This window comes from Meleagris gallopavo, chromosome 15 (genome assembly GCF_000146605.3).
Source record: "Meleagris gallopavo isolate NT-WF06-2002-E0010 breed Aviagen turkey brand Nicholas breeding stock chromosome 15, Turkey_5.1, whole genome shotgun sequence".
NCBI lineage: Eukaryota > Metazoa > Chordata > Aves > Galliformes > Phasianidae > Meleagris > Meleagris gallopavo.
This window is the reverse complement of record NC_015025.2, coordinates 13,258,867-13,270,260: the sequence shown is the minus strand read 5'-3', so window position 1 is coordinate 13,270,260 and position 11,394 is coordinate 13,258,867. Positions and strand designations below refer to the sequence as shown.

General features: G+C 54.4%; 1 protein-coding gene across 1 annotated transcript; it reads right to left on the bottom strand.

The window, feature by feature from the left end:
- Positions 1-1,051: 1,051 nt before the first annotated feature.
- On the bottom strand, positions 1,052-7,845 carry ARSI (arylsulfatase family member I). Its single transcript, XM_003210409.4, has 2 exons — positions 5,912-7,845; positions 1,052-4,648 (listed from the first exon to the last, which is right to left on the bottom strand). The coding sequence occupies exons 1-2, from the start codon at positions 6,229-6,231 to the stop codon at positions 3,244-3,246; spliced, it is 1,725 nt and encodes a 574-aa protein (XP_003210457.1). The 5' UTR covers positions 6,232-7,845; the 3' UTR covers positions 1,052-3,243.
- Positions 7,846-11,394: the final 3,549 nt, after the last annotated feature.

Here is an 11,394-nt window from a genome sequence, read left to right as displayed (position 1 = left end):
ACATTTAAGGTTGTGTTTGCAAATGGCAAACGGTCTGTGGGCACCAGCACTTGTGCCAGCAGCAACACAGAAACTGCTTTTGGTGTGATGGGAGAGCCCGGGGCCACCTTTTCCCTAATCCCAGGTTCTGGAGTGACAGGCAGCCCCTTGTTGTGCTTCTCCCTAGAAAGAGGTGCCCAGGGTGTCCTGCTGTCCTCCCAGGTGGCAGTTTGCTGGGAGACATCCATCCTCTTTCCTGCTGCTTGCTTGACCCATCACATCTTCATCAGCATCTCCATAGCTGTCTCCTTCCCACCTCGACCCTCATCCCTATTCCATCCCATCTCTAATGCCATCTCTATCCCATCACATCCCCTTTCTCATCCTCATTCCAGTTCCAATCTCCATCCTCATCTCTTTCCCACCTCCATTCCCATCCCATCTCCAATCCTATCCCCATCTCCACCTCCTTCCACTCATCTCTGTTCTACTCCATCCTACCCCATCCCATTTCCAACACCATCTCCACCCTCTGTCATCACCATCTTCATCCCCATTCCCAACCTCAAACCCATTTCCATCCCCTTCCCTATGCCAATCCTCAGCTGTATCCCATTCCATCCCCTGCCCATCCCTCCACAGGGCCGTATTTTGCCCTATTTCCCAGCCCGGGGCTCACTGCACTCTCCCAAGAGTGGGACAGTGAGCTCTTGGCTTCCCTATGTAAACAGATCTCTGTGCTGCATCTCCACAGCAAGGCGAAGAGCTCTCCAAAGCAGCGTCTCACCCATCAGCTATGTTAACTGGAGCCCATGAGCTCTCCCAGGGGGGATGAATGGTGTGAAAACACATGATTTTGGCACATCGCTGCTCTTCTCTCCTTGGTCCAGAGCTGCACTGCTGGATCCAAACCAACTGGGACCGTTCACGAGCAGTGGTGGGACAGGGGACGGGCTCTGCATTCCCCAACACCCAGAGACATCTCTGCCCACTCTTCCTCTTTTCAGGAACTAACGCTTTTTTTTTTTTCTTTTCCAATTTTTTTCTTCTTTCTAGAATTCAGAATGCCTTATATTTATTTATTTATTTATTTTTAAAGAGAGAATTCAGACCCCAAACTCTGGCTAGACTGACTGTGCAAAACCAGCACTGGCCCCAGAGATCAGAGCTGGAGATGAGATAAGATGAGCATTTTCAATGAGATATTATTGAAACCCTTTGGAGAAATATCAAACATGTTTTCATGGAAATTTCCATTTTTGAAAAATAATTAAAAAAATGAAATAAAGGAAGGACTAAACTTGGACATGTTTATATAAATATGGAAATGAAAACTGTTCCACACGCCTTGCCACCGCCCCACAGCCAGCCCCACTCCTTCTGCCCACCCCAGAATCTCAGGTGAGTCTCACCCCACATAATGAGGGACAAGGCTTACTGGGCAATAAGGGTGACAGGGTTAGATGTGTTGATCTCATGTTAGATGTGATGATCTCAGAAGTCTTTTTCAACCTTAATGAATGCGTGATACTCAGCATCCTCCTCCTGCCTTAAATTTGGCAACCGCTTGCCAAGAGGCTTGGCCAAATGGCAGCGACAGAGCACCTTGCTGGATGAGCCAGGGATGGAGATGGGGCATTAGGGATGGGGAGGAGCTGAGTGCCCTACGGGTCCTGTCCTGGAGGGCATTACGTGCTCTTGGGCCAGCAGGGTGGTGGTGGATGCCCGGAGCAGCACGGCCAGATGTGCCAACAGCCAAGCCCCAGCATTGCGAACTCCTCCCCATCTCTACAAGAAGAGGGCCTCCTGTAGGATGCCTTGCTGTCAGCTCTTTTTTTTTTCTTTCTTTGTTTCTACAGAAAATCCCAATTCCCCCAAATAATCCAGCTAAGAGTAAAAAAAAATACAAACGTGTCATTGCATTCTCTTCCGTCCCCGTCCCTCTCACACACAGGGCTTGAAAGCGCATTGAAAGGTATTCAGTGTGCACGCTGCCAATTGTCACATCTTTCAATGACAGATTTTAAATGAATGTTATTTTGCAAAGGAAAAAGAGGGGGAAAAAAAAGGGAGAAAAAAAAAAAAAGACCCACACTGCTCATCCAAGAGCTGACAAGTCCTAACGGGCCTCATTTTCCAGAGACAAAAATAACTATTTTCAAAATTCACAGCAGGGCCTTCGCCTACACGCGCTGCACCAAGAGAAACCTGTGGGGAGAAATGTAAAACACATTGTGTAAATGGAAATGCACCGTGCATCCAAAATGCTTTTAAAGCTATTTACCCTCTTTCATCCGCGCCAGCTCCCATCGGAGCGCACGTCCGCGGGGAGCACGGGGGCACAGCGCTGTGTCCATGGCGAGGGGATGTGGTGGCACATCCTGCCCACCTGCAGGAAGGGGGAGGGTGAAGGGATGCCCCTCCCCATGACCCCGGGGCTCCATGTCCTGCAGTGTTGGAGCAGATCTGTGAGATTTTCCTGAGGTTTTTTGTCTGTCCTGGGCTTGGTTGTAGGATGTACAGAGAAGAATTTAGGGGTGCCTCCAGCTGTGCAGCCATGGGTCCAAACCAGGCAGAGCTGGGGATGGACTGTTGGGGACCTTTGAGACAAAGCTGCCTCCCATGCATAGAGCTATCCAGAAGCATTTGTCCTCTGCGTGCATCAAGGCACTCCTTTCAACCATGTCCTTACAGGCACAGCTCCAGGGCTGCTCCTGGCCGCTCCAAGCCAGTGGAGAGGAGAAGCCATGGCCAAAGGTGAGGACCTCATCACACAAAAGCTGAGTCCACAGCCAGGAAGCCATCCTTCTATAGGGAAGTATAAAGGGGAAATGCCATTGTCTTGGGTTTGGGGAAGCCCTCGAGTTCCTAGATCAAGAGCAAACCAAGCAGCTGCTCAGCAGCACGTAGCAAGTCAGCAACACGTATCTACAGAGAAACACCAAGGGAAAAAATGCAGCCAGAGTGGCTGAGGCTGGCCGGGCGCTCCACACCCCCACCCTTGCGCTGCTGCCATGGCCAAAGCTCACAGTCTGCATGGTCCTCAAGAAGAACGTGTCTGGCTCTGAAGGGGCTGTGCGCAGCCATGAGCCCGCATTGCCCATCCCTGCTGGTCTGTCTGCCCTCTCTGTGGTTGCTGGTCTGGCCAAGTGCAGAAGTGTTCGGGGTGAACCCCCATCCATCCCTCTCCCTCCATCCCACCCCATAGCACTGCCATCTCTATCTCCACCCTGGCCAGGCTGCATCGGCACTGGGGACCCTCCATCAGATGCGGTTGGACATCAGCCTAGTGTTCAGCTTGCGGAAGAAGGAGCGCAGTTTGCAGATCTTACACTTCTTCTTCTTGCCCCGACTCTTGGGGGGGTCCCCACCTCCACCTTCCCACTCCTCCACCTCGTCCTCGCTGGCCCAAGGCCCCCAGGCACCTCCATTGAAGTCGGGGTGGGCACGGGGGTTCTCAGCAGGGTAGCGCACTGGGATGGCCGTCCGGTTGTAGTGCACCAGACGGGTCAGCAAAGCTCGGACGATGTCGGGGCGCTGCTCCGAGAGGTCATAGCGCTCGTAGGGATCTGCAGTGATGTTGAAAAGCCACACGGATTTTCTCAAGCCATCGGTCAGCCGCTCCAGGTTCCACCAGCTGCCCGGGAAGTTGGTCAGCGTCTGCGGGGGGATCCAGTCGCTGTAACCGGGGTCCCCGGTGAGGAGCTTCCACTCCCCGACGCGGATGGAGGCCTGCACGGCCGTGTTCCAGATACCAAAGCCATCCTCCAAGGAGCCGTACTTGGCGTGGTTGTAGAGGGGGTCAATGTTATGCAGGATTTCAGTTCGCGGTGACTCCTTCCCCTCGCTGATGGCAGGCCAGACGTTGTAGCCATCCAGGCCTGGGACGTTGCTCAGGTTGCCTCTGGCCAGACTCACCAGGGTCGGGTACCAGTCTGTGATGTGCACCAGTGCCCAGCTGGTCCGTCGCTTGCGCTTGATCAAAGGACTGTGGACAAAGCCGATGCCACGCACACCCCCTTCCCAGTAGGTCCCTTTGCGGCCCCGTAGCGGCCAGTTGCTTCCCCCAGAGAACGTCTGCCCACCATTGTCCGTGGAGAAGACAATCACACTGTTGTCATAATAACCATACTTCTTGAGGGCCCAGGTGATGTTCTTCACTGCCTCATCCATGCACGTCACCATGGCCGCGTACTTGCGGCGAGCGACGTTGCCCATGGAGCGGTAGCGGTAGATGTACTCCTTGGGTGACTGCAGCGGAGTGTGCACTGCCTGGAAGGCCACGTAGATGAAGATGGGCTCCTTGGGGCTGTGGGATGCCAGGATCTTGCTGACACGCTGGGCGTAGAGGAAGGTGGAATACTTCCCGCTTTGGTCCCACGCCACATTCTCCCCTTCGTGCAGGTCATAGCCGCAGACGCCCGGCCCGTCGCAGTTGTCGTAGGTGTAGTAGTCCACGTTGCCTGTCAGGGAGCCCAGGAAGGTGTCGAAGCCCCTGCGGGTGGGCAGGCACTCCTTCTTGTAGAAGCCGAGGTGCCACTTGCCCACCATGTGCGTAGAGTAACCGGCTTCCTGCAGCTTCTGGGGCAGGGTGACCTGGTCGAGGGGCAGGCAGTTGGGCTGCCGGGGGCGGATGATGGAGTGCTGCAGCCCTGTGTGGATCTGGTACCTGCAGGAAAGAGCCAAATCAGTGGTGATGCGAGTAATGCTGGGTGGGACATGGTGGCAGTTTGTGTTCTGGAGACCCCAGTAATGTGCAGCGCTCTGTGTCACCCAGCCGAATGCCATGGAGCAAGCTCTGTGACAGATATAGGGAGGTACTTATCGTAGAATCACAGAAGGGTGCTGGCTCAGGAAGGAGGTGGCTCCTTGTGCTCCTCTGCTTTTCCCCATGGAGCCCTATGGTTGGAATAGTGCTCAAAGATGTCCAGCTGTCAACCCACCACCCCCACTATGCCCACTGACCAAGTTCCTCAGCCACATCTCCACTGTTCTCAAACACCTCCAGGGAAGCTGATCCCCCCACCTCCCTGGGCATCTGTGACATTGCATCACTGCTCTTTCTGAGAAGAAATTTTTCCTAATAGCCAACCTGAACCTCTCCTGTTGCAACTTGAGGCCTGAGTCCAGATGTATCCTCATCCGCTTTTACACACCCCAGAGATGCCTGAGCTCCCTCTGGAGCCACCAGGAGAGAGGAGAGGGTTTTGTGGACCCCACTGAGCTCCACCACCCCAAGCAGTAGGTGACCACATCCATAGCCACCACATCGAGGGATGCTGATTAATCTGCCTCCTACAGAAAGTGCTGGGAAATCATACCAGGGCAGGGAAATCATCTTACTCCAGGGAAAGCCCCATCAGTTCCCAGGAGGCTGAAAGGCTCATGATCAGGAAACTAGGATGTGCCCAATAGGATGGAGAAACCTCCCACCCACCCTGCCCTGCTCAGAACAGCAGGAAAAGCACAGCCCAAGGGAGAGCTAGCAGTGCAGGGGAGCATTCTTCCACCTGACAGCCCAGCAGCCAATTCCCATGTGAGAAAAAACCAACCCAAAGTCTGCAGTGGAGGTGGAGAACCTCACCCCACCACCAGAGGACCTCATGGGCAGGGACTGCCTTTTCTCAAAGTGACTTTTGGTTGTTTGGAGCAACATTTTCACTGCTGGTGACCTGCCACATGCTATTACAAAACCATGCAAAAATCAACTCTTTACCCAACAGGGCCAGGAAGGCTCTTTTCTCTAGAGGATCTCCAGCACAGAATCATAGAATAACCCAAGTTGGAAGGGATCCATCAGGAGTCCAACTCCAGCAGTGATGAAGTATCTACCAACATATTGGGATATGTGCCTTGCGATGAGCGGGGCTTGAGCCTTGCAGAGCTATGGGAGAGGAGAGGTCCCGTATAGGAATGAGCTATGGGGGCTTACCGGCCGGTGATCAGCTGGCTGCGGGACGGCGTGCAGATGGGCTGGATGTAGTAGTTCTCCAGTTTGACGCCCTCGGCTGCCAACCTGTCCAAGGTGGGTGTCTGGATGTCAGAGCCGTGGTACCCGACGTCGTGGTAGCCCTGGTCATCAGTCAGGATGAAGATGATGTGCGGCGGGCGGGTGAAGGCGGGAGGCAGCGATTTCTCCATGGGGCTCGTAGCCACGTCGGCCACCAAGCCAGGCTTCATCCAGTCCCAGGATAAATAGCCAAAGCTGAGCAGGCTGACCAGCGAGAAGCCGGTGAGGGCGTACACAGCCATCCCAGAGCGGTGCGTGCTGCCCACGGAGCGACCTACAGCATCACAGTGACACGTGCGGATGTCCCCTCCTCGGACAGCCCCCAGCTTAGGGGATGGCGGGTGGGAATGGAGCGGGACGAGCTCCCATCGAGGCACGCTCACACGCACACAAAGAGCCCGGAGCGGTGGGGCTGGGTTGCGATCGGTCAAAAGAAAACAAGCATCGCGCCGCTCCAATCAAACCCACATGCACGGCTTTCCTTTCCTCACGCGGTGATTAGGAACAGCCCCAAAGCAACTCGGAGTGCTACAAGCACTCTTTGGCTTCTCAACGCGTCTCTTTTTTTTTTCTTTCCTTTTTTTTTCTTTTTTTTTTTTCCCTTGTTTATTTTCTTTTCCTAAAGCAGCACAGAAAACCCACTCCGCAGTGAGCGGCCGCCTTCTCCTCCGCCCCAGCGCCGTGCTGGCTCAGGATGAGCCGATCCTTTTACTTACACTCCCGCAGAAGAGGGTGCTAAAGTTCAAGCCCAGCGGTGCCGCGCTCCCGTCCTCACCCTTTGGGAAACAGCCGCCGTGTCCTTTTCTCACCGTCCTCTCCCGAAGAATTTCTCGACCAGCCCACACCACCATGGCTTTTTTTTCCTTCTTTTTTTTTTTCCTTTCTTCTCTCTTTTCCCAAAGTCTTTCTCAGTCTGGAAACTCAGCGTTGTGGGTTGGGCAGGAGGGCTGCGCAGAGCCACGCGGGGGGTGAGGACATGGGGATGCAGCCTCCGAGGGACACCGTGAGTCCACGCAACTGCCCGGACCGTGGGCGCAGCGTCCAGGTTTATGGGGAGCCGCAAGCTCGGCCCCTCCCCGCTCGCTCAGCGACTCCAGGAAAAAGCTGGGAAAACCCAAAGCATGCAGGGTCCTAAGCGGGGCTGCCCGCCTCTCCACAGCACGGCCCCTGCGGTGCGATGCTCAGCCCCGACCCGCAGCCCCACGGCACCCGTCCAGCCCCATGCAGATAGCACAAGGGCAAGGAAAGGAGAGCTGCAGAAACTTGTTGGGACGTCTCCAGTGTTGAAGCAGGCCGCTGCAGGGCGTGCTGATAATTATGTATATGTATGTATTGTGGGATGGGGACTGCTGCACCCATTTTATATAGTGGGGAAACTGAGGTAGAGAAGGGACTGTGACTGCCATGGTCACAGACAGCCCAGGGCAGGGTTTGGTGTAAAATAGGTGTCCATGCCCATATAAAAGTGCTGATCTAGGCATAGGGTACTGGGACAAGGGGCCACATTGTTGCCTCAGTGCTTTGGGAGAGTTTGGCGAGAGCTGAGAGAGACACTCTTGTGTAACTCCTTTTGCAGGGTCTGCATCCGTGAGGGATCAGGACAGCACTGTGCATGGCACACACCCCTCTCCTCGACTTTCCTTAGGGCAGGACTTGGCACAGAACAGGGAGTTTGGAAGCTCACACTGCTCACAGAACACAGATCCAGGTGAGCATTTTGGCATCATTCTGTCCGTTGTGTGGATGGGAACGGAGGGCTCCCAACACACAGTGCAACCCAGCATGTTCCCCCCCAACCCATGCACAACCCATGTCTGACTTCAGGACCCAGAGCTGCAATGGCAAGGGCTCAGCGTGGGCTTTGGGATGGCTCTGCAGAACGTTAGCTCCCAGGAGCAGCTGAAACAGATGGCTCCCCTCTGTAGGGCCCCCTGTCCCCTTCCCTCTGAGCCCCTACCCCCCCCATGCCCTCCCTTCCCTTTGTGGGCCCCCCACTCACTACCCCCTCCCCCCACGACTTCCCCTCCTGCCCAGGCCCCTCCACCCATCCTCACCATCCCTCTCCCCTTTGGGCCTCCCCCTGCTGTGTCCCCCCCAGGCTCTGCTCTCTTAGCCCCTCCACATCCCCTCCCCTGCACACCCCTTTCCTTGGGCTCTCTTCCTCCACATCTCCCTGGGCCATCCCCACATTCTCTGCCCCAGACACTCCCCCGTGCCCATAGCCCTCCCATCCCATGTCTCCCCATCAGGCATGCTGAGGCACAAAAGTGGGGACGTTTGGCACTTGGCTGTGCCTTTCCCTGCAACCCTTCAGCAAGGCTTGATTAATCCCCAAGCGTTCATCAGTTCATCTTTTTTTCCTTCTGCTGCTCCTCTCCTCCCTTCCCCACTCTCCTTTGCACTGCTGTCCTCCCGCACGTCTCTCTGCTCTCCCCTGAATTCCTCAGCTTTGAATAATTCCCTCTTTGTAGAAAACAACCGGACTTGATGAAAGGGTGCTGCTCAGGAAGGAGGTGTCCCTACACACCTCTAAGATTCAACCCCAACCCATTCCACCATGACTGCATCCCTCAGTGCCACATCTCCATAACCCTTGAACACCTCCAGGCAGAGTGACCCCCCCAGCTCCCTGTGTCAGATTTTCCTAACACCTAACATGCATAAATGTTGCTGTCAGAGCAGCCCTGCCTGGGATTGTCGGAGGCAGGAGATGGGAACAGCTGGGAAGGAGGAGGAAGAGGAGAGAGAGGAAGAAACGAGAGCTCTAAGGTTCAGGTCAGGACGATTGCAGCCGGCAGCGACACTGCTCTAGGGGTGATTAATGCGTCACAAGGTCCACACATGGAAAAAGTGCTCAGGGCCTGTAGTCACTCCTCTCACTGCTGGGAACTGACGGCAGTCACTTGCCCGGTCTCGCTCTGAGATGTCTCAAGAGCTGGGAGCTTCCTTGGAGAGCTTCAGCATTGCACAACAGGGAGGATTCCCCTGGCAACCCGCCTGGCTACAGCTGCTGATGTTGGCATTCTCAGTCCAAGCCCTCAGCCTGCATCTGCCCAGCAGTTCTGCCAGCCTGTAGCAATGGGGAGCCCCGTGGGGTGAGAGCTGCAGGGCTGGCAGCATCGCAGCACACAGAGCATCCCCCAGCTCTGCCCATCAGACCGAGCGCTTCCATGCACCTACAGACACTTTCCAGCTGAGACCATACCTCTACAGCAGCGATGGGTGAAGCCATCAGACAAAGGCTTCGGGGCTCCCTTTTGGTGCTTTCCAGCCTGGAGCAGCACATGAGATGCTCCCCAGCCATCAGCACAAGGCGGTGAGCATTGACCGATGTCCCTGCAGCTGGCACAGCGGCTCACATTTGCACAGCTGCTTCTCTAACCAAATATTTGGATATTAGCTCTTTTTTTCTTTTTTCGTTATTAATTTAACGTGGCCTGGGGCAAGAATTAAAATAATCACAGCCCTTCCTGCTTTCTCTCCCCACCACCTCCAGCTCCAGCCACACTCATGTTTGGGCTCCAAGAGCATTTGCTGCACACCGGGTTATGCAAACAGCTCTCTGCATACTTCTCAGCGGCTGCGATTTACCATAAGGGCCACACAGCAAAGTTTAAAACTAAGCCTCAAATCTCCTTTTTTTTTTCCCCCCCCTTTTTCTTTATTTTTTAACCCTTTTCGGAGCCGGAGCCCCTTCAGCCCTCAATACTGCCTTTCTCTCGCCATCAATGAGGCATTATGAGCAGGGGAATTATTGAAAGCAGAACTCCCAGGCTGTACAATGGGAGCTCTGTGCAAGGCAAATATTGCACAATCTGTTTGCACGCTGCAGGCTCGCTGCCCTGCCCCCTCGGCAGCCCCACTCCCAGCTCACGCCTCAGCCTCCGGACAGCCCAAAACGGGACCTCAGATCGAGAAATAGGCAAGGTTTTAACAAGTCCCCTCTCTCTTCCTTCAGAGCAAGACACATCTGACCCAACAGGGGCAGAGGGGGCCTTGCAAATCACAGCGCCTCGCTCCCGGCTCTCAGATGTTTAAGGGTTTCCGCTCTCCGCAGCCAACGTGTGATGCATTGGCTTTTTTTCTTTATTGGCGTGATGAAAGAGCTGAGGCAAGTCTGGAAAAGGAGCGTGCAGTCCTGAGAAAGGAGAGAGCTTGTTATTTTGTCTAGAAGGGGAAAAGGGATCACAGGGCGGTGTGAGGCTGTAGGAGCTGAATGCAGGTCTCTCCTGTTCTGCAAAGGGAAAAGCTTAGAAGCGCTCCGCTGCTGGGAGAGGGGTATCAACAGAGCTTCTAAACACACCATCCTTTGCTCCTTGGAAGCTGAAATTAAGGGAGGAGAAAACAGCAAATTGACTTTGACTCCTGCTTATGCAACCCTCATCATTGCCCAAACAGTGAGGACGGTTACAGCAGTGGGGAGCAGCGCTGTCGACGCAGGGAGCAGTCCCTGCAGCACAGCAGCAGTCCCTCTGGCAGGGGCTCAGCAGCACCACTGGATGTTGTTCTCAGAGCCAAATGGCCCTTTCCAATACCCTGCCCATGTTCCTGTCATTTGCTCAGTTGAAAATAATAATAATCATCATCAAAACGCACTTAGAGGCCATCGCGCAATATTAGAGCCTTCTCTAATGTAAACCATCGCCTCTCACAGCACACGCTGGACTTGGCCAGGGTTTTTTCCTACTGCTTCTGCTCCCCTTGCTCCTCTCCTGGCTGCCTGGCAGCACCGAAACAAGTAATATCCTTAAATAAGAGTCAGCTTGTCTCAGAGTAAGGAATTTTTCTTCTGTTCTTGAACCCCAATGGTACATCTCAACAACTCTGTGGGTTTTCTTCTGAGATCAGTTAAACATTCCTGCTCACATTTGTTTTCCTCTGGCAGATCCCAACCCATTGGCCTCACTCCCTCACAGCATCACCCCCTTTTCCTAGCTCTGTGCACTGCTGCTCATCACCTTCTCCTTCCCTCCCCTCTGTAATGACTGGCACGCTCACTTTGAAGAGCTGATGAGCTGGATAGGAGCCTATGGGTTTGGTGTGGCTCCTTCCTTCCGTGTCTTACAGCAAGCTTTCCACTCCACTTGGGTGCTCTCCCTCTTCCTCCTGCCCCAGGCATGGGTTTCTAAGCCCCAGATCCAGCCCTGCACAAGCCAGGCTCTCCCTTGTGCCCCGTGGTGCTGCTGGAGACATCCCAACCAATGCAACTTGGAGATGCCATATACCATGGGTTAGGTGTGAGGAAACCCCCTGCATAGGGCAGCTTTGGTTGGGAAGATGGAGGATGCTGTAGACAGATGGTTTGTGCCTTGTCCCATCCATTCTCATGGTTAAAGTTCCTTGGGTGGATATGGCTTTGTCCTTCACCCTGACAGAAGGTCAAACTTCATTTACAGTAATAATAA

Coding starts and splice junctions, on each gene's coding strand:
- ARSI (XM_003210409.4), bottom strand. CDS start 6,231: ATGGCTGTGTACGCCCTCACCGGCTTCTCGCTGGTCAGCCTGCTCAGC. Junction 4,649..5,911: donor AGCCAGCTGATCACCGGCCG/GTAAGCCCCCAT, acceptor TCTTTCCTGCAG/GTACCAGATCCACACAGGGC.